General features: G+C 38.5%; 2 protein-coding genes across 2 annotated transcripts in view; one reads left to right on the forward strand and one right to left on the reverse strand.

Moving 5' to 3' along the window:
* LOC126014220 (ankyrin repeat domain-containing protein 26-like) overlaps positions 1-21,996 on the forward strand; it is a 263,129-nt gene that overhangs the window by 57,187 nt on the left and 183,946 nt on the right. The gene's annotated exons all lie outside the window — the stretch shown is intronic.
* LOC126014221 (ankyrin repeat domain-containing protein 26-like) overlaps positions 7,959-21,996 on the reverse strand; it is a 40,038-nt gene continuing 26,000 nt past the window's right edge. The window contains 7 exon segments of the mRNA XM_049777542.1: positions 7,959-8,092; positions 10,728-10,773; positions 11,486-11,717; positions 12,940-13,038; positions 13,123-13,232; positions 13,756-14,105; positions 17,744-17,897. Coding sequence (XP_049633499.1) covers positions 7,959-8,092; positions 10,728-10,773; positions 11,486-11,717; positions 12,940-13,038; positions 13,123-13,232; positions 13,756-14,105; positions 17,744-17,897 — 1,125 coding nt within the window.

A 21,996-nucleotide genomic window follows, 5' to 3' on the forward strand; every position in this document is an offset into this window, starting at 1 on the left:
CTTTGCCTGATTGGGCCTTACTTGTGTCAAATGAATAGTTTTGTAGCTATAAGTAACAGACGTTCCCTAAAACCTAATTGTGAAAACAAAGCATTTGTTGACAATGCAGCTGTCAAATGAATTAGAACAAACTTTAGGTTTTATGCTTGGACGTGGCTTCATAGGAAAACTCAAAGCTTTAACTGAAATTGACTTTCTGAGACCCAAGTTGGATCTGTACTTCTTGTCAGAGCTGTGGATCTTTCTATCCCTCATAATCTATGCTTAGGGATACAGGGATGCATTTGCAATCCAGGTCAGCTGATGATTGATTCAAGGGTCAACTACTTGCAAACTATGGAATCATGGGTGAGTGATTTAATCCCTCTTAATCACAATTGCCGAAGTAGTGAAAATAAGCAAAATAATAACCAGCAAGATAATTTTGCACTTACAGGACTATATGAAAAAAATGTTAGGTGCCAAGTGTCTAGTCCACAATAAAATATTCAACAAATATTCTTTTCTTCTTTCTGTTTTCTCTTAAAATACAATTTTGTTTTTCATTTTGGTTTTTGGATTCACCTGCCTGTACATGGGGTTGACTCTAAGCACAGGGATCAGGCCTGCTGAGGCTCATGGGACCTTATATGATGTGGTACCAGGGATCAAACAGGAATCAACAGCCAGTATGAAAAGAACCTCACCCTGGGGCTGGAACTATAGCATAATAGTAGGGCATTTGCCTTGCATGAGGCTAATCCAGAAGGGACCCTGGTTTGATCCCCGGCATCCCATATGGTCCCTTGGGCCTGCCAGGAGTGATTTCTGAATGCAGACAAGAGTATCTCCTGAGCATCACTGGGTGTGGCCCAAAAACCAAAAATTGAACAAATAAACTAATAAACAAATCTTTATAAACAAAATTTAAAAAAGAACCTCACTCATAGTACATTGCTTTTTTTTCATTTTATATTTAGTTTTGTTGTTGTTATTGTTTTTGTATCATACCCAGTGGTACTTAGGGCTTACTCCTCACTCTACACTCAAGAATCTACACTTGGGGAATCATATCTGCTGCTGGGTCAACCTGGGTAGGCTGCAGGCAAGGCAAATGCCCTTAACCATATGCTATCATTCCAACCCCATTTTCAATTGTAAGATCCTACCTGCTTAAAGATTCTTCTTCAGAATTTTTATCCATCCATAAAGAAAAAAGTAAAATACATTTAAAAATAACAGAAAATTTTAGAAAATAGAAAGTAGAATTATGTTTTCCTAAAACATATTCCTTTAAGGACCCAGGAGTAAGCCCTGAACATTACCAGGGTTAACCCCAAAGTCAACCCATTAAAAAATACTATAAGTCTATTGCAAGCTTCTGAGTTTTCCCTTCTCTCTTATGAGTCACATGATAAAACCCTTTGGTAGACTGCCATGTGAGCACTAATAACTGGATATGCAGCTAAAAAGACAGGAAAGGAAATAGAAACAAAGTACTGAATCTAACAACTGAGAGACCACTGGGATCCAGGTGAAGTCAACGAACTACCAAAATTATCCTGGTTTCTGCTAGCTAGTTAGGCTTCCAAGTAAGAGTAGCTAAAGACACTCTGACATAGCTCTCAAGGACTACAGGATGATGTTTTTTCTTTTCTAGCATCCCATTAACCTCCATTAACTTGCCTTAATGAGATACTTGCCTCTTCCCAAAACATTCTTTTCACACCAGCAAAATTCAACTGCTCAAACTTCCTGTGAAGGTATTTTCCTGCATCCACGCCTTTGCACTGCCATTTCTTCTGACCATAAGACCTTATGCTTCTTCACCTGAAAAACTAATACTTGCTCTGTGTATTTACATTAATCCTATCAATTTTGGGGCCATATTTGATCCTACTCAAGGCTTGCTCCTGAATCCAGTGCTCAGGGATCACCTTTGATGATGTGAGGGGATTCATATGCAATACCAAGGATTGAACCCGGGTTAGCCACGGGCAAGGCCTCATCTACCATCCTATCTTTCTAGCCCAACTTTTCAATGATGTCATGAATTCAATACATTGATGCTGGCCCTGTAACTAGGGTAAGTTAAGACATATTTAATTGTGTCACTGGTGATATGTACAAAAGATATCATGCTAAAGTAACTATATAATTAACAGCAAAAAATAGCAGGAGTAGGAGAACACAGCAGGTAGGGAATTTGCCTTGCACAAGTCTATTCTGGGTTAGATCCCTGACATCCCACAGAGTTCCAAGCCCTGCCAGGATTAACCACTGAGCACAATGAGTTTAACGTAAACACCATCTCCACAAAATAATGACAAGTATAGGGCTATTATTTGGCTTCTGGCACATCTTAACATTGAATATAGCAAATATCTAAAAGAACAATATTAAATAGCTCCTGAAATACAGGGCTTCTGTCTTAAGATGTTTCCAGACTCCAACATTATGAATAACAGTATCTCAAACACACTTGCTACTCAATGTTTAGACAAGTCCATGGATTAGAGTTCCTGCAGAGAGCCTTCTTAAACTTCTTCCTCAGGCTGGGTGAGCTGAAGGGCCTGGGGATGGGTAGCGACAGTATTGGGGAGACCTCCAGTCCTCTCCGCGGCTGCCCTCCTGCTCCGACCCAGGCCTCGAAGCTGTTGCACACCTCTTGCTCTCCCGCCACCTCTTTGGCCAGTGACTTTACCTCTTCCAATTCAGACCCCAACAGCCCTAACAGTAGGGGCCCACAGAGTGCGATCCTGCCTGGCCCAAGGCCCAGCGCCCACTGATCTCCTGCAGATGGAATGGTTCATAGGCACTAGGTGCTCCATACTTGTCCTACAAAGAAATGCTCTCCCCGGAGAAAAATGGTTTCTCAACCTAAATGCCAGCAATAGTTTGGCAAGATTTTTTGGCTACAACGCCAAGGCCCCTGTCTTGCTCTATTTGCAGTTTGAGAACCAAGAAATCAATTGGGGAACCTTCGCTCTGAATTTTAAAGAAGTTGTTCCTAAATGAAAAAATAGCACCTTTGGGACTGTTAACTGTTACAGGAAGATTTTTCTGTAAATGAATTTTGGATATAAATTAGTTCACCCCTAAAAATGCCATACATTCTTATACTTATCCACTATGTTGGATTGGTGGTGAAGGGAAGAATTAATAAGGGAAAAGTTCAGGCCAAATTGCTCATATTTAGACGATACTGCAAAACATCAACATTGTATGTGAGCAGCTTGAATTTAATAGTGTGTACATTGTGGATAAGTTCTTAAATAAAATATCTAGTCTTTCTAGATATTTAGGTAATGTTGAGTGTAGCTAAAACTAGTATCATGTTTGTATAGAACTTGAAGTTGGTGGGAAATATCCTTAGAAAAGAAATTGGCATTTCCTCTAAAAAAAAAAAAAGAAGGAAATGAAATTGGTAAACCATCTCTTCCAACAGTTCCTACTTTATTCATTAGCCTGAGGAGGTAGCAGAAAGAATTGGGGGAAGTTGTTTTCCGGATGTAGGAGAAACTTTCATCTTTCTTGCTACCCTAAACTTTACTTGCATTTCATCTCTAAGTTTTCTGTAATATTGTATATAAACTGGGCAAATGGGTCCAGATGTTATTAATACTTGTCTCCAGTTATTAATGAGGTTACCAATAGATGACAAAAGTAGAGTCAGAAAAGTAACACATTTTGTACACGTTGTGTTAAAATTCATCCAGAGCTGTCTTCAGAGAAGGACTGTTGGATATGAAATTGCAATTACCCTTACCAGAGTTTAGTGATGGAGAGGAAGAATTGGAGAAAATGAAGGTTTTTAGACCACAAAGGAGACATGTTAGGATATGGTCATTGTTATATGTGTGTAATGTATTCAACACTACTATGTATATAATGGACAGACTAAATCCTTGTTTCAAATATCTAATCTTTCTAGGTGTTTTGAAATGCACAAAGTATTTAAAAGTAGAGGTAGTAAGATGAACACATTTTGTAGATACCTTTTTGTAAAAATACAATAGAGAAAGTCTTGGAAATGGTATAACCAGAATATTAAAAATGCTTCTGAACAGTTCACATTTGTGCTTGTTCTCAGGGGGAGGGAAAAATTACAGACAGCTTTAGAGTAATATGTTTTTTGATAAGCAAATTAGCTATTGTCTGCATTTTGCTTTATCTGTGTTTGTAGGTGGAGTGCTTGCCTTGTATGCAGCCAACTCAATTTTGATCCATGGCAATCCCTATAGTCCCCCCACGTCTGCCATTAGTGACCAGTCCCTGAGCACTGCTGGGTGTGGCCGCATCCCCCAACTTTTTTACTTAAAAAACTATTCTAGGTTAGATAGTCCCTATTTAGAAGGTATTCAGATCACAGTGGACAAATCCTTGTTGGAAACATCTAGTCTTACAGATGTTTGAAATAAATTTACATTTATGTTTTTAGGACAAAATATATGGAGTCTTCATTTTCTTAATATAGACCATGGTTTTCGTATGTCTGTTTTATTCTTTCTTCTGCTCATTTCACAAATATTTTGCGTTCAATATGATTAGTAATATTTTTTTAAGCCAACTGGGCCAGAGGTTCAATTCAGGATCCAGGGACTGGAGCAGTGGTGCAAGGGGTGCACGCTAGCCTAGGACAGACTGCGGGTCTATTCCCTGGCATCTCATATGGTCCCCTAAGCCAGGAGCAATTAAGTTCTGGGCATAGCTAGGAGTAAACCCCTGACATTCACCAGGTATGGCCCCCTAAAGAACATAACTAAAGAAAAAAACCAAGATCCAGATGATATGGAGGGTACAGAGGAGGAGAGGAGGGATGGAGGGAGAGAATAAAGAAAGAGTGCTTGCCTTGCACATAACCAGCCAAGGTCAACCACCAGCCTCTCATATGTTCTCCCAAGCACTTTCAGGCCTGATTCTTAAGCATTCATCAAGGAGCATTGCTGGTGTGCCCTCCCCACCATAATTCCATTGTGGTATAATGGAATATACTATGCAGCCATTAGGAAAAATAATGTCTTAAAGTTTGCTTATACATGTAAGATCATGTAGATTATTATACTGAGTAAAATAAGGCAAAGGGAGATGGAAAGACAGAGTAATCTCACTCATCAGGGGGATATAAAAATAAAATGCAGTATGGTAATAATATCTAGAGACAATAGAGATGAAAATCAGGAGGACCAATCCATGGTAAGAACCCTACCACAAAAAGTGGACAGGTCAGTTAGGGAAGTGAATGGTCTACAGTAACAATGAACATTGGACCTGATTACTCTGGACAAGAACTGAGTGCTGAAAGGGAATGAAGTGATATGTATGGCACCCCTTCATTAACAATAGTGCAAACCACAAGTTCAAAAAAGAGACAGAGAAGCAAAAAGCCTATCCCAGAAACAGGCAGGGGAGACTGGATGGGAATTGGGGACATTAGTGGCAGAACACTGTATAACTGTAACTCAATCAGAAACAAATATATCTTTGAAAAACAAAACTAAGTTATAACCAACCTTGAAACCACACAGGATAAATTAAATATATATATATATATATATATAATTAAAAAAGCAAAGAAAAAATCCCAAACCCATCACTGTTTACTAATGGTAGCAGAAAAAATGCCAATGTTTTTTTTTTGATAAGTAAAACACTGCTACTGAAAAAGTAAAAATATTATTTCCAAAAATGTATATGACCAGATAACTGTATTCCAACTCACACAACACATATATTTCAGACTAACTCTTAGGGGTAAGTATATCCTTAAAGGCAATAAAACTAGTCCAGGACAACCTCTTATGAAAATGGTAAAACAAACTATGGCAAAATAGGCAAGCAAGGATTAGCGTTTTGCCAGGCATAGTTTAAATGCAAATTCAAATATTTTTTTCTAATATATTTTGTTTGTTTGGCCACACTTGGCAGCAGCTAGGTGGGTACTACGGGGTTACTCCAGATGGATTGCTGGATCGAACAAAGGGTCCATCCCTGGTCAGCCACATGCAAGGCAAATGCCCTGTCTCTAGGTGCTATTGCTCCAGCCCCTCTAATAATATTTTTTCTAATAATAATTTTTCTAAGTTGCAAGAGTTGGTAAGGTAGTACAAAATATCTATGGAAAAGACAAAATCTAGAAAGAAAATAGAACATCATGACATCTAAACTACTTTATTTTTAAGTCATTTTCTAATTCGAATACACATGAACTTCAGTTTCATGATCTTGAGAAGGACCTAAGTGAAGCCCCAAGGTCCACACCAGTGAAGGTAAGGAAAACTTGCCCAGAGGAAACTGGGATATCATGAAATATGCCCCCAGGTATTAGCCAAAGCAGCCTTTTCCCTCATCTCCCTCAGGGCAGTAGGAAATAAAAGTGAGCTTTGCTATGAAGGCAAACAGCAAAAGGAAAAAGCAAGAGAAAAAAATTGCAATGTGTCTTCATTCTGATTGATAAGGGAAGACATATTTTATGACAGAAGTCTTTGATTTGGCTTAAGGCACAGGCAGAATTAGCGACTAGGATCAAAAGGAAGTCACTTCCCTACAGACGTGAGTGATAGTACAAGAGCTGGATAGGCTGGAGTGATAGTACAAGAGCCAAGGCCTCACCATGCAAAGGGCCACTTTGACCAACCCTAGTCCAATCCCCAGCACTGCATTTGGTCCCCCAAGTGCTACCAGAAAGGCTCAGAAGCAGTACCAGGTGTGGCCCAGAAACCAACAAGAGCAAAAAGAAGCCACCTTCATGTTAAGCCTTGAGAACTGCCACTAAGCTTTTGCAAAAGCAATGAGCACCATAGATTAATGGGTGCATATGAATATTTATGTAATTTATAGAGATAATTTATTTCTACGGTTTTCACATAAGGAAGTTCAAAGCAATGCCAACCTTACAGCAATATGTACACAACTCAGGATGTGTCCCAAGCTTAATTCCTTTTTTATTCTGATTTTTGGCCATTCCCAGGACTAGAGTTCATGTCTTTCATGTGTGATAACCTATGCGTGGTTCCAACTTTACTTTTAAATTTTTGGAACTTGTGCAAGTACCAACTGCAGTATCGGCCCCCTCCCATAAAGAAAGAAATATTAAAGGCAAGTGGAAAAACTTGAAAGGAATTTGAAGGTGAAATGTTATTTATTTTAGCATAAACTTTCTGATATGTAGAATGTACTCACTTATAGAAAATAAACACAAAAGAATCAGGGATGATGACATAATGTCGGGAATTTCTCTTAATTGTGACTTGCCAGCAGCTCAATGTGAGGGCCCATGGATGTGATGTGACTTGGCCCTGAAGAGTCAGGGACCCCCAGGGCTACCTCTGATATGCTAGGGTGTTCCAGCACTACAACCAGAAATGCTGCCCAAAAGTTGTGATTCCACAAATCAAACCTGGGTCAGATGAAAACTACAGCACTAAACATTCTTGTACTTTTCTCTAATTCTAAGACTGTTTCCAAACAATGATCAAAAAAAGGAAAGGTGAGGAAGAAAAAACTCTAAATCTGTGTTTAAAATTAAATATTAGATACAATGAACTTCATGGCACTCTAACAATATGAAATTAAATATTGTCCACAGTCATTGTAGTAGCTTGTCAAAATGATGACTGTCTTCATATTAGGACTGCTAGAATGATGAAAACCAGAAGTCAAAAAGGCTATAAATTAATACTACTGTAGTATCAATATTTGGGTGTTATTTGGGTATTGCTGAAACAGCTGGAACTTGGGAAGTTTAAATGCATTCAACTCGGGAGTTCTGAGTTTATGTGGTGCCAGGGACTGAATCCAGTATTATAGCTACTTAAAGGTGAAGAATAGTCAAAATAGTATGCATTTTATATTACATATAGATGACATTAAAAATCTTCATAGGGGGGAGGGAGGGAAAAAATCTTCATAGGTCATAATGTTATATGGAAGTCATTTTATTGTTATGGAAAAAGGCCACAAAATAAAACATTATAATTTTAGATAAGATATTGCTTTTTCAGAATCTCGACATATTCTCTTGACGTTTTCAAAAGTAGATCCTGGGTTAGATTCGATGCTTCAATAGATCTTGGAAGAGATCTATAGGATCCAGATTCTAAGTCAGCAGCAGCTGGAAAGAGAAAGAGTTATATTCTTTACCTACAATATTTTTTAGGTAATTAATGTCAAAAAAAAAAGGGAGAGTGCCTAAAGGCATAGCACAGCAGGTAGGGTGTTTGCCTTGCACACAACTGACCCAGATTTAAACTCCCCTATCCCATCCCATATGGTCCCCTGAGCACTACCAAAAGTAGCCCTGAGCACTACTGGGTGGAGCCTCAAAACAAGCAAAAACAAGCAAACAAACAAAAAATACTCTACTTTGATCACTGTTAAGAAAAAGGTCTATATCTTAATATAATACAAAATATAGTTTTACTGCTAGAAATAATTGGCCCCTAGTTACACACTGCATTCATTGCTGTCGTGTCTAAGTATCAGAACTTCTGATTTCTCATTCTTCTCTGACAAACACTGGAATTATCAGATTAAGGTGGCATTCAACAAACATCCATAATAAAATGATAAAAACAGGTAGATAACTCCATAGCATGTCTTTCTATCTAGACAGATATTAAACACTAATGGACTGGAATGAAAGTAGAGCAAGAAAGGCACTTATCTTGCACATAATCAACCCAGATTTGATTCTCAGCACCCTATATGGTTCCCTAAGTCCTGCCAGGAGTAAATGCTGAGCACACCCAGATGTAGTTCAAATAGCTTACACCCCCCACAAATGTATATTCTCACAAAACAGGGACAAAAGGATCACATGAGAGAAAGTTTGCAGATTTATGTGAGTATTATGGCTTTAGAGAGAAGATGGCATATAAACTGATTCCCTAAAGTCAAGAAAAAAAGATACCAGAGAATAGGAAAATAGAGGCAAAGAGCTGGAGGTAGAGAGATTCACTGTGGTATTATCAATAGCCAAGTCTGGCAAGATCTGGAGCAAAGGGACAGAGTAGAGAAAGTTAAGAGAGACAAGGCCATACAATTTGGAAAGAATCAAACTGATTTTGGGGGTGTGTATATTTTCTGCCACAGTAGGCTATGCTTAGGGCTTATCTTGGTTCTGTGTTCCTGGGTCACTCCCACATAGGCTCAGGATCATAAGGAATGCAGGAGATTGAGCCTGGGTAAGCTGTGTGCAAGGCAAGTGCCTCTCCCACTTTACTCATGCCCCTGATTTGTATCTTTTTGGTAAATACTAATGATTCTAGAATTTTTTGTGAGGGCAAAAATAAACCAGAGACAAAGTTAAGGACAGGAAGTTTAAATGTCACCTCTGAAGTGACATCTATAAAAACTCTAATAGCCGGCCTGAGCCATAGCAGAACAGTAGGACTCTTGCCTTGCAAGCGGCTGACCCAGGACAGACCTGGGTTGGATCCCTTGTATCACATATAGTCTCCCATTCCAGGAGCAATTTCTTGAGTAACACTTGAGCATCACACTGGAAATCGAGCTCCCATACGATCCAGCTATACCACTCCTAGGAATATACCCTAGGAACACAAAAATACAATACAAAAACCCCTTCCTTACACCTATATTCACTGCAGCACTATTTACCATAGCAAGACACTGGAAACAACCAAGATGCCCTTCAACAGACAAATGGCTAAAGAAACTGTGGTACATATACACAATGGAATATTATGCAGCTGTCAAGAGAGATGAAGTCATGAAATTTTCCTATACATGGATGTACACGGAATCTATTATGCTGAGTAAAATAAGTCAGAGAGAGAGAGAAAAACGCAGAATGGTCTCACTCATCTATGGGTTTTAAGAAAAATGAAAGACATTCTTGCAATAATAACCTTCAGACACAAAAGAGAAAAGAGCTGGAAGTTCCAGTTCACCTCAGGAAGCTCACCACAAAAAGTGATGACTTTAGTTAGAGAAATAACTACATTTTGTACTGTCTTAATAATGAGAATGTATGAGGGAAATGGAAAGCCTATTTAGAGTACAGGAGGGTCGGGTGGGAAGGAGGGAGATTTGGGACAGTGGTGATGGGAATGTTGCACTGGTGATGGGTGGTGTTCTTTACATGACTGACACCCAAACGCAATCATGTATGTAATCAAGGTGTTTAAATAAAATATAAAGAAAAGAATACGAATTTACTATTAGACTACAAACACCTCAAATCTCACTCACTGGATTCATTCTCAAGCTTAATATTTAAATTGTACTATATAATTCATGAAATTCATAAAAGAAATACTTGAGCATCACTGGTGAGCCCTGAAAACCAAAAATATAAAAAAAAATAAAATAAAATATAAAATAAAAACTCTCATAGCTTAAGTACTTCTGGATGAGTCTAGTTTGTTTTTATAAGTGTTTTTTTAGGATTCACTTGTTCTGATCACAAAGAGGAGGAGCTGATAAGCATGCAATAAGAATGGCAGCACAGTGATAGCAGAATTAAATAGATAGCCATTAACAAAAATATACACAGACATTTTGAGATTTCAAGTTATGGACATGAAAACTAAGTTGAGGAATAAGAATATTCTTTACTATTCATATTTTTGCTTTTACAATGTTTTCTTACTCGCTATTTAAATAGCTATCTAGTGTTCAGCTAATACAAAAGAGGTCATTTACAAATTATTTTATTTTAGAAATTAATATCTAATTTAACTTAGTCTACTTTATTTTAGAAATCGATATCTAGAACAACATACCTTCTTCTATTTCTCTTTTGATACTTTTATCCAATTGTTGCTGCATCTGAAATAAACCGCATGTTTATAATGGTTAATGAGATTATTTAAAATGTGCGCCCAATATCTGGGGATCATAGGCACTGGGCATCAAACTCAGAGTCTTAACATACATGTCATGCACTCCAGCTTTCTGATTCTTTTTTTATCAGTTTGGTTTTTGATATTTGTTTTGCGGGCAAACCCAACAATGTTCATGTTTTACTCCTGGTTCTACACTCAGAAATAATTCTGGCAGGAGTTGGGGACCATAGGAGATGCCAAGATCAAACCCGGCTTAGTCATGTTCAAGGCAGACACCCTCTGCACTGTGCCATCTCTCTTTGGTCCATCCTTTGTATTCTTGGATCACACTGGCCTTGTGTTCCAACCCTTGGAGCGATCTCCAACCCAGAATTGTTTTTGTACTCTTGGAGCGGCCGCACCCTACCCCTTGCTCTGAGCTCAGGGATCTCTCCTCATGGTGCTCAAGCAACTACATGCACAGCTGAGAATGGAAATGGCCCTGCAGAATGCAACACAAGTACCTTCATCTGTTTATTATTTCCCTGATCTCTTCTGTTAATTTTTGCTTAGTGAATAGTGTTAGTTTAACATTGAATTCCAGTTAATTAAAATAAGTTTTCTTTCCAACAAAAAGTGTTGAAATGAAGCAGTAAATTAAAATAAAAGTTTCCTATCTGAAAATGGAGGCCAAGTCTAAGACGATGAGAACTAACCTGGAATAAGAAGGTCTCCGTGCTGCAATCTGGAGGTCGAGGCTTGGCAGAAGGAAACAGGATGCTTTCTCTTGGAGCCAGATTTCTGGGCAGCCTTGCACTAGGAGTGAGATTTCCCATAGAAGGAGGCTCCAGAACTGGCCTGCCAGTCAGGGTACTCATCACAGATCTGCTTTGCTGTTTCTCCACCAGGAGTTTAGTGCTGATGATCTGGGCAAGCCTCTCATTATTTCTGTAAAGACTGCAAAAAGCAAATACTCAGGCTTCCTTGTTCCTGAAATGATTCCTAAGTGACCTCTAATTTTTAAGTGGCCAAAGGAAGAAGAATTGCCCTTTTGAAAGTGTTTTCATGCTGCCAGTGTATTGAAAGACTTCTATCACAAACACATACACACCTGTTTCAGTCCTCAAGCTACATATGGTACTGTGAAACTATATATGTAATTAGGATTTCTAATTGACAAGTAACGCAGAGTAGGGAAAGTGACTAAGTCAATGTTAACATGTAATACTTGCAGCCTTCCATGATGAAACCATGTGTAGAGTCCCTGACAATACTATTTGACTTGTTCAGAAAATCAGTTTATATTTTTTAAAAAAAGTTCTTCAAGGACCTTTTTAGATATTTGCTTTTACACACATATGCAATCTATTGGATATTTCATCATAACCACTTAGGGAAATAACCTCTGGGAGAGAATGAAATAGGAGATGTATCAGAGCTGGCAATCAAATACATACAATTGTGCACAAGGTTTGAGGGTTGTATTAGAAAAACGTGTATGGTCAAACTGGCTTGTTTTAGTATGTCTCTAAATTAGAAATTGAACTATAAGCAAATTTTAAGGGAGAAATCTTGTAAAGTAAGCCAACAGCAATAAAATAAAAAAATAAAATAAACAGCAATAAAAGCAGAAAGAAAAAAATAACGTTTTTGTTTAGGGGCTACACCCAGCACAACTCAGAGGTGACTCCTGGCTCTGAGCTCAAGAAAAACTCCTGGTGGGCTCAGGGAACTCTATGGGATACCAGTATAGAACATAGGTAGACTAGACATGCAAGGCATAAACCCTACCCTCTGGGGATCGCTCTGTCCCAGACTGACATTTTTTTTCCAGAATAATATTCTAAAGTAAATTCATTTACAGTAAAATTTTTCCAAATTAAATAATAGCCTACTTTCATTCTTTAAAATGATGAAATTGAACCTGTAAAAATTAAGTTAAACTAAAAAGATAAAAATTAAATTAATATGGGGCCGGAGAGATAGCACAACGGTAGGGTGTTTGCCTTAGACACAGAAGGATGGTGGTGCAAATCCCATATGGTATTCCGAGCCTGCTGGGAGCGATTTCTGAGTGTGCAGCCAGAAGTGGCCCCTGATCGCTGCTGGGTGTGAACCAAAAACAAAAACAAAACCAAAAATTAAATTAATATGATAGGTTTTCACTTACTTTATTAGCTTATTTTGCAAGGATTTTCTAACTGTCATTTCTTCTAGGAAGAGTTGCTTATATTTTTCCAATTCTCTTTTATTACACTCTTCCTGAGAATATTTCACTTCGATGAGTTCACGTTCCAAATGTCTCATTTGTCTCTTGTATTTTTCCAATTCTGTTCTATTTGAGTCTTCCTGAGTTTTCATTTGAGAAAGTTCAGATTCCAGCTCCTTAATTCTGAGTTCCATTTGACTTTTCAAAGAAGTATTAGTATTCTCTCTTAACTGTTCTTGAGATGCTGCTTTTACCTAAAGTAAAATAAAGGAATACATTAATGATTAGTTTTGAATCAATGACTCAGAGTAATTTTAAAGGTACAAAAGCCTAAAGTTGTTAGATGTTATCAAAGCCATCTGAATGATAAAAGTAAAGCTGGATTAGCCTAGTGTTAGTACTCTTATAACCTAATCATTCAAATAGGATTAGCTAAAAAGTGATTTAAATAGAAAACTCTTAATCAAGTACAGTACTTGATTATCAAGTATGAGATTTAAATCCAAGGTTTCTCTTTTCCTCCTAAGAGCCTGTTTTATAGTAACTAAACTCAAAGATGAAATGATTCTCTAGTGAGAACCATGTTAAAATTTCAAGTTAGTGGTTGGTAATAATAATGAAAACTGAAGAACTTCAGAAACAGATGCAACCTTCCTTCCAGAAATCCACACAGAAAAAAAAAACTGATGGAAGGGTAGAGGAATCACATGTGAAGTATACAGCAAAGTGCAATTTGCAGTGAAATGAATTAAAACAATTACAGATCAATAAATTAACCTGTAAAAACAGATTGACTTCTTTGAATTTTTCTACTACATCCTGTCTTGCTCTTTCTTCGGTCTCTTGTTTAAACTGTTCTACTTGACTGCGTTCTACCATATTTAGTTCTATATGACTTTTGAGGTTGACTACTTCTTGTTACAACTGCTTTTTATTCTTCTTTACCTTTTCATTATTCTTTTGCATTACTTTCATAAACAATAACTGCTGCTGAAGAACTTGATTTTGTGCATCCAGATGTTGACATTTGGAAGATGCACGTTCCAGTTTTGCAGTGAGATCATCGATCTGCATAAATAAAATAGCAAAGAGTTTGATTAGCAGGAACAGAATGAGAATAGTCAAAACTACAATCCAATTTTGAAATATATTCAGTTATTCTAACATGAACTGATTAGAATAAGTCTTAGAATTTGGAGCTCTGTATTACTCAGAAAATTGAGAACAGAGAGAGAGTGTAAGTAAGCCTTGCATGCAGCTGACCTGGATTCAATTTCTTGTACCCCATATGGACCCCCATGCTCTGCCAGAAGTAATCTCTGACTCACAAGTCAGCTCTGAGCTTTGCTGGGTGTGATCCAAAAACAAAGGAAGTCCAGAAGAAAGTTTAAACGATAGGAGTCACAAAAATATGTCATTTACTGTCATTATCTCTACTACACCACATGTGCACGAAAGTTTATTCTCTTATTTTTCATGACTTTCATATTTTTCTCTCCATAAGGTAAGTAAAAGTCACCAGGCATATGTTTTCAAGGGAAAGAGTTGATGTTTTGACTGTGTAAGACCCAGCCAGGTTCAAGCCCTAGCGCTCCATGTTCCCCCAATCATGGCCAGGCATAGTTCAGATCCCAGGTCTCTAACCCCAAGCACAAAAAAGTCACTAACTGAAAAAGATATATGCATATGTGTGATCACTGCAGTGCTATTTCTCATAGTCAACATAAGAAAACAAGTGCTCAACAGAGCGAGTGGTTAAAGAATGAGTGGTATGTTTACAATGGAATGCTACTCAACTATAAGGAAGGAAAAAATCTAGCTGTTTCCCCCATAGGGAACCAGTAGGTGCCATCTAGCAAAAGAAAAAAGTCAGAAGGGAGAAAGATATGACCTCAACCATATTGCTCTGTGAGCCAGAGCAATAATACAGTGGGTAGGGCTCTTATCTTCAACATTACTGACCCAGTTTTGATCCCCCAAATATGTTTCCCAATCCATGCCACGAGTAAATCTTGAGCATCACTGGGTGTGTCCCAAACCAAAAATTAAATAAATAGATAAATAAAACACTGCAAGGGACAATGTCCAATTAAAACAAACCTTTAGACACTGAGCATAGATCTCCAAAGGGGATCTTCAGAGAGATAGTACAGCATGTAAGGCACTTGCCTTGCATGCAGCTACCCTGGGTGCGTTCTCTGGCGTCCCATATGGCTCCCCAGGCCTTACCAGGAATAATTCGTGAGTACAGCACCAAGAGAAGTTCCTGCGAATTCTCAGGTGTGCCCCCCAAAATCAAACACAAGCCAATTTGATAGATAGGGAATGGGAGAGCAGAGTTTTATGGACTGGGATGGAGATATATTGCCACTTTGGTGATGAACATTATATCCCTAAAACATTGAAATGTTTACATTCTTTAATTATTACCTCAACAAATTAATCATTTTAAATGTTTTAAGTCACTGACATTGATGTGGTTTATTAAACAGTAATAAAGAACTGGTATAGACACTGATATTAAAAATGGGCTCCCAGGCTGAAGAGAAGCACAGCAGTTGGGCATTTGCCTTGTACACAGCTGATACAGGACTGATGATGGTTTGAATCCCGGCATCCCCTGTGATCCCCCGTGCCTGTCAAGAGCAATTTCTGAGTTCAGAGCCAGGAGTAACTTGTGAGTGCCACTGGGTGAGACCCAAAACCCTCCCCAAAAAACTGGGGGCTCCCAACACACTGGGCTAGAGAGATAGTTCAGCAGGTAGGGCACTTGCCCTGCACGTGGCCAGTCTGGACCAGGTTCGGTCCCTGGCATCTTATTTGGCCATCTGAGCATCTCCAGGAGTGATCCCTGATCTCAGAGCCAGGAATAACCCCTGAGTACTTCTGGGTGTGACCACCTCTGCCCGCCAAATGACTTCTGGCACAAGATATTCCTGAGCACTACACTGCCATAGAGCATCACAGGGAGCCCCTTCAGAGCTACTAAGTAATGTTAACCATGAGTCCTAGAAAAAAGAGGGATGCCAGGTCCAGAGAGGTAGCACGAAGCTGGAGTAATAATTAGCAAACAAATAAACTTGGGTTCAATCCCCAACCACATTATCCTGGAGGACAGCCAGCAACCATTAGGGAATAGTTCGTAAAAATACAAAAAAAAAAAAAAAAAGCATGGAGTGGGGAGATATCCATTCATATCTCTAATAAACAGTAAACTACTTGGCATAGGTCTCAAGCTGATTTTTGAGAGGTGGCATTAAAGGCAACAAATCCAGCAAGAGGAATAACATCAAATCAAAACTTGCCACAGGGGCCAGGGAGATAGCACAGTTATAGGGCCTTGTAAGCTGCCTACAGGACCAGCAGTGCTTCGATTCCCAGCATCCCAAATGGTCCCCTGAACCTGCCAGGGGCAATTTCTGAGCCAGAGCCAAAGTAACCCCTGAACATCATTGGGTGTGATCCAAAAACAAACAAAAGCAAAAAATCAAAAGCTGACACAGAGTAAACAAGCCATGAATACAATGGAAAATTAACTGAGTGAACAAGAGGAACAATTTGTAAATCATACTAAATTCTAAAGTTCAATATATGTACATATATCAGATATATATGTGACAAACTGTTAAGAGGCCAAATGTAGAATATTGTAAAGAATTCATACAATTCAATTGCAAAAACAAACTGAATCCAATCTGATCACAGAAGAGCTAAAGAGAATTTTTTTTCCAAAGAAGACACACAGAAATATGGAACCAGAGTTCTATGTCACGAACATTCAAGGAATTGCTCATTAAAACCACAAATGGAAATCAAATGGTAGAGCACATACCCTGGGTTCCATCCCAGCACCTCATGGCTTACCCACCAGCCCATTCAGCACAACTGTTGTGTCTCTAGTGATCCCCAAGGAGCCAATAACAAAAACTGTAAGATGAGGACTCAAAATGTCTCTATAAAATAATACTGAGGACCTGATCTTTCTAGAGAGTGAAATCAATGGATGAGTCTATGAATTAAAGTTAAGTTAACACAAATAGTGAAGTAAATAGAAGACTGATCTTACAGCCCCTGTGGCCTAAGTTTTGACAGAAATAGGAATGGGGTAGAAGGCTCTTGTAAGATGAAATGTTTTATGGAAAAAGGAAAAGAATTGAGACAAAGTGGCCTGGAAGTGGTGCTAGAGGTAAGGTGCTTGCCTTGCCTGCGCTAGCTTTGGATGGACTGCTGTTTGATCCCCAGGTGTCCCATATGGTCCCCCAAGCCAGGACCGACTTCTAAGCGTATAGCCAGGAGTAACCCCTGAGCCTCATCGGGTGTAGCCCAAAAATTAATTATTAGGAAAAAAAAGAAAACAAATAAACTTGGTGTGGAGCAACAGCACAGCATGTAGGGTATTTGCCTTGCACACAACTGACCCAGGTTCAATCCCTGGCATCCCATTTGGTTCAGAGGCTGCCAGGACTGATTTCTGAGTGCAGAGCCAGAAGTAACCCCTGACACCATAAGGTGTGACAAAATCAAACACACACACACACACACACACACACAACTTCAGAAAATTAACTAATTCTTAACTTTCTTAAGTATAATGATTAGAAAAGTCATAGAACTATATAGTCAAATAATGAACTTACAAAGTATGTGCATAAGATAGTATATTATGATAAATGAACACAACCATAAAAAGCTGTCAATGAAAAGCCTATGAAACTTGATACTAATAGGCAGTTGAATATTCACTTATGACATGACAATTTCATACACACAGGACTTCTCCTTCGACTTACCTTCCTCTTTAAATGATTTTCATCCTCCAAGGTAGTGTGGTAAGGATATACAACTTCCAGCGAAGCCTCTGACATAGATTGCTTCTTTAGACTATCAGCTAGTTCTTGCTGAAGTTGTCTCACAAACACCTAATAACACAGTTTTGTTACAATTTTATAAATCACTGTGTCAGCAAATTTTGCTGATCCTATTTAATGCTAGCATATATATGCTGAAAAATACTAACTTAACTGTTTCTCATGAGATATTTGACACTGGTGGCCTCCTCTTGCCTCCCAAATATGTGACTAGACAACTCTCCATTACTCCCTGATGAATCTACAAATTTGACAACCTACCTACTCTCAAAAAGACGTGGGCATATGGTGAAACTAGTGGTCATAAAGTCATGGTCATAAAGTCCATGTGTGAACATTTTCCCTGTTTTCAATCCTTTTGTTATTGCTGTTGAGGTCACACCTGACAACTGGGGGCAGCGAGCCACCATGGTGCTGGACTCAAGCCAAAGGACTCAAAAATATAAGAAAGCACTTGAGTCACAACATCATCTTTTCCACCCATGTCTGCAGTTTGAATTCACTTCAGAGCTCCTCTTTTACTGAATTGTTGGTTAAAATTCTCCCAGAAAACTAAAATCTATCTCAGATCTTTCTTTTTCAAAGCAAACCAAAAAAAAAACTATTTGTAAAATCAGAAGTTAGCATATATATATATATATATATATATATATATATATATATATATATATATATATATATATATATATGAATGACATAACAGAATGTTATGCTGACAGCAACTGAAAACTGAAAATCTTTAAAACATATGAACCCAGATGTTCATAGAGGTTTCCATAGTCCCATGTCTCCACACCACAGGCTCTGTTGTAAACCCATCACTGCCTGTTCACTGGGTGCTTTCGCCAAGCTTGGGACAGCATTCAGGCGCCAGCTAGAACCAGGATCTCATAAACATTGACTGAGGATTCCCCAGGACTAAAGGAACCAGTCTCAACAAAACTCGCACAGGCATTTTCAGCTGCTTGAACTTGAAGAGGAGCTCAGCAATGCTGAGCAATGTCCCAGAGCCAACAGGTGACACAGGTGGGCTCCCAATAGAGGAGGAGAAAGCATTCCAGTGAAGTTTAGGTATTGTGTCATGACCTCCAACCTCCCTTCCAGATCTCTGCTCTTTTCTTACTAACATGATGGGCTGGAGCATAGTACAGCAGGTAGCATCCTTGCCCTGCACACTGCACACAGTCGACCTGCTTTTAATATCTGGCACCAAACATGGTCCTCTGAACCCTGCCAAGAGTGATCCCTGAGTGTAGAGACAGGAGTAAGCCCTGAGCACAATCAAAAACAAAACAAAACAAAACAAAAATAATAGAATTTTTCCTAACATAAAAATGGAGCTCACTAACATGAAAATGAAAATCTCTTCACCAAGTGGGTGAAGAGATAGTCTAGGAAGTAGGGCACTTGCCCTGCACACCGCTAACCCAGGTTCAATCTTCAGCACCACATCTAGTCCCCCCAGTCCCATTAGGAGTGGTCCTTAAGTGCTCAGTTCTACAACTGGGGAATGAAAACAAAAAAAAAAAATCTGTGTAAATGAGTAAGCAAGCACACAGAAAGGAAACAAAACCACATGGTGCTTAAAAAATCACTTTAAAAAAAAGTTAAGAAGCCCTAGGATAAAGTTCTATCCAAATGAGAATTTTCCAAATCATGGAGGTTTAAAATGAAAATTATGAGCAAATCTGGAGCCAGAGTGATAGGACAGTGATTAAGGAGCTTGCCTTGCCTGCCGCAGACCTATTTCAATCTCTGATATCCCAGATGATCCCCTGAGCATCTCCAGGTGTGAGTGCTAAGTGCAAAGTCAGGAGTAAACCCTGAGCAACACTGGGTGTGATCAATAAAACAAACCAAAGAATAAAAGTGCATATATATGAGCAATAATTTATAATGATGTTTAAAGTGAATCAGACATAGGAGCAGAAAGATTATATCAAATACAGTTTTGCTAAAATACATTTGTCTCTAGTGATGATTTACAGAAAGGTAGGTTTCTTCAAAAATTTGGTGGTCTTAAAATTATATAATTTGAGGCACAAATAAAATTATACAGCATATCATACAAGATCTGTACCAAATTATTTTGTTACTGAGAATACAGTAAATATATTTACAGTCTGTAGAACTTGGGGGGGCAGAGTGGTATCACCAGGTAGTGCTGATTCCTGGCTTATTCACGGCTCTGTGTTCAGGGACCACTCCTGAAGCTATTCAGGGAATGCTAGATGGTAACAGGAATCAATCCCTGGTCAGCTATGTGCAAGGCAAGCACCCTACACTCTACTATATTTCTGGACCAAGATATATATATATATATATATATATATATATATATATATATATATATATATATATATATATTCTGTTTATTTGTTTGTTTCTGGGCCTCACTCATTGGTGCTCAGGGGTTACTTTAGGCTCTCTGCTGAGAAATCACTCTAGGCAGGTTTGCAAACCTATGGGATGCCAGGATGAACCCAGTCAGCCAAGTGCCAGGTAAACACCCTATCCACTTTGAAACCTGATACATCATCACCCATGCAAACAGAACATCTGACCTAGGAAGACACCAAGTTTAAAAAGGTCCTGTCTGAGGAGGGTTTTTCATAAGCTGTCTAAAACTGCAGGAACTTTTTCAAGGCAGCCTGTGCTTGCAGAGAGGGGAGCATGAAAAGTATCACCTCTAAAATGGGGGCTTGAAACTATAACCTGTACTTAACCAGAGATTAGGACCCTGAAAAACTTTGGTTGCCTGTCCATGAGGCATTCAGGAATAAAGGGGATGGAGCATAAAAATTGAGACCTAACTTCAGCTGACACTTTAAAGAATACTCTGATTTAACATTTCTGTAGATTCACGTATTTTTTATTTAGTCTTACAGAGGAATTACTCACCCTTGTTGCTAGCCTACATGCATTTATATCAAAGGTTAACATTTCAGGCCCCAGTTCAGAATGCATAAACTATAATGAAATCAAAACATTTCTGAACTGGTGTTACAAGCGAGAAATTTCTAATAACAAAAAAAAGTCAAAGGTGAAACCGCTCTGTGTCAGCATATGCTCTGAACAATTGATGCCTGTACTATTTGGGGGTAAAATTAGCTTTTCTGAATAGCTTTGTCTGAAAGTTACGACTTGTCAAGAAATTTGAGTATAAATATTGTACCTTTTACATTGAATTAATGGAACAGAGCTTGAGCCCAACTTGACTTCTTGGCCTCTGTCTCTCTTCTCTGAATCTGAGAACCCAAGATTCTTTAGTATCAGGACTCATCAGTCTGTGACAGGTACCCTTTGTACTCCAGCCTTATTTAACATATATTTTGATTGGGGTGACAAGAAAAAAACATCTAACCCCATCAAAAAATGGGGAGAAGAAATGAACAGACACTTCGACAAAGAAGAAATACACATGGCCAAAAGACACATGAAAAAACGTTCCACATCACTAATCATCAGGGAGATGCAAATCAAAACAACGATGAGATACCACCTCACACCTCAGAGAATGGCACACATCACAAAGAATGAGAATAAACATTGTTGGCGGGGATGTGGAGAGAAAGGAACTCTTATCCACTGCTGGTGGGAATGCCGTCTAGTTCAACCTTTATGGAAAGCAATATGGAGACTCCTCCAAAAACTGGAAATCGAGCTCCCATACGATCCAGCTATACCACTCCTAGGAATATACCCTAAGAACACAAAAATACAATACAAAAACCCCTTCCTTACACCTATATTCATTGCAGCTCTATTTACCATAGCAAGACTCTGGAAACAACCAAGATGCCCTTCAACAGACGAATGGTTAAAGAAACTGTGGTACATATACACAATGGAATATTATGCAGCTGTCAGGAGAGATGAAGTCATGAAATTTTCCTATACATGGATGTACATGGAATCTATTATACTGAGTGAAATAAGTCAGAGAGAGAGAGAAAAACGCAGAATGGTCTCACTCATCTATGGGTTTTAAGAAAAATGAAAGACACCCTTGTAATAATAATTTTCAGACACAAAAGAGAAAAGAGCTGTAAGTTCCAGCTCACCTCAGGAAGCTCACCACAAAGAGTGATGAGTTTAGTTAGGGAAATAACTACATTTTGAACTGTCCTAATAATGAGAATGTATGAGG

The sequence above is a fragment of the Suncus etruscus genome, chromosome 7 (genome assembly GCF_024139225.1).
Source record: "Suncus etruscus isolate mSunEtr1 chromosome 7, mSunEtr1.pri.cur, whole genome shotgun sequence".
Lineage (NCBI taxonomy): Eukaryota > Metazoa > Chordata > Mammalia > Eulipotyphla > Soricidae > Suncus > Suncus etruscus.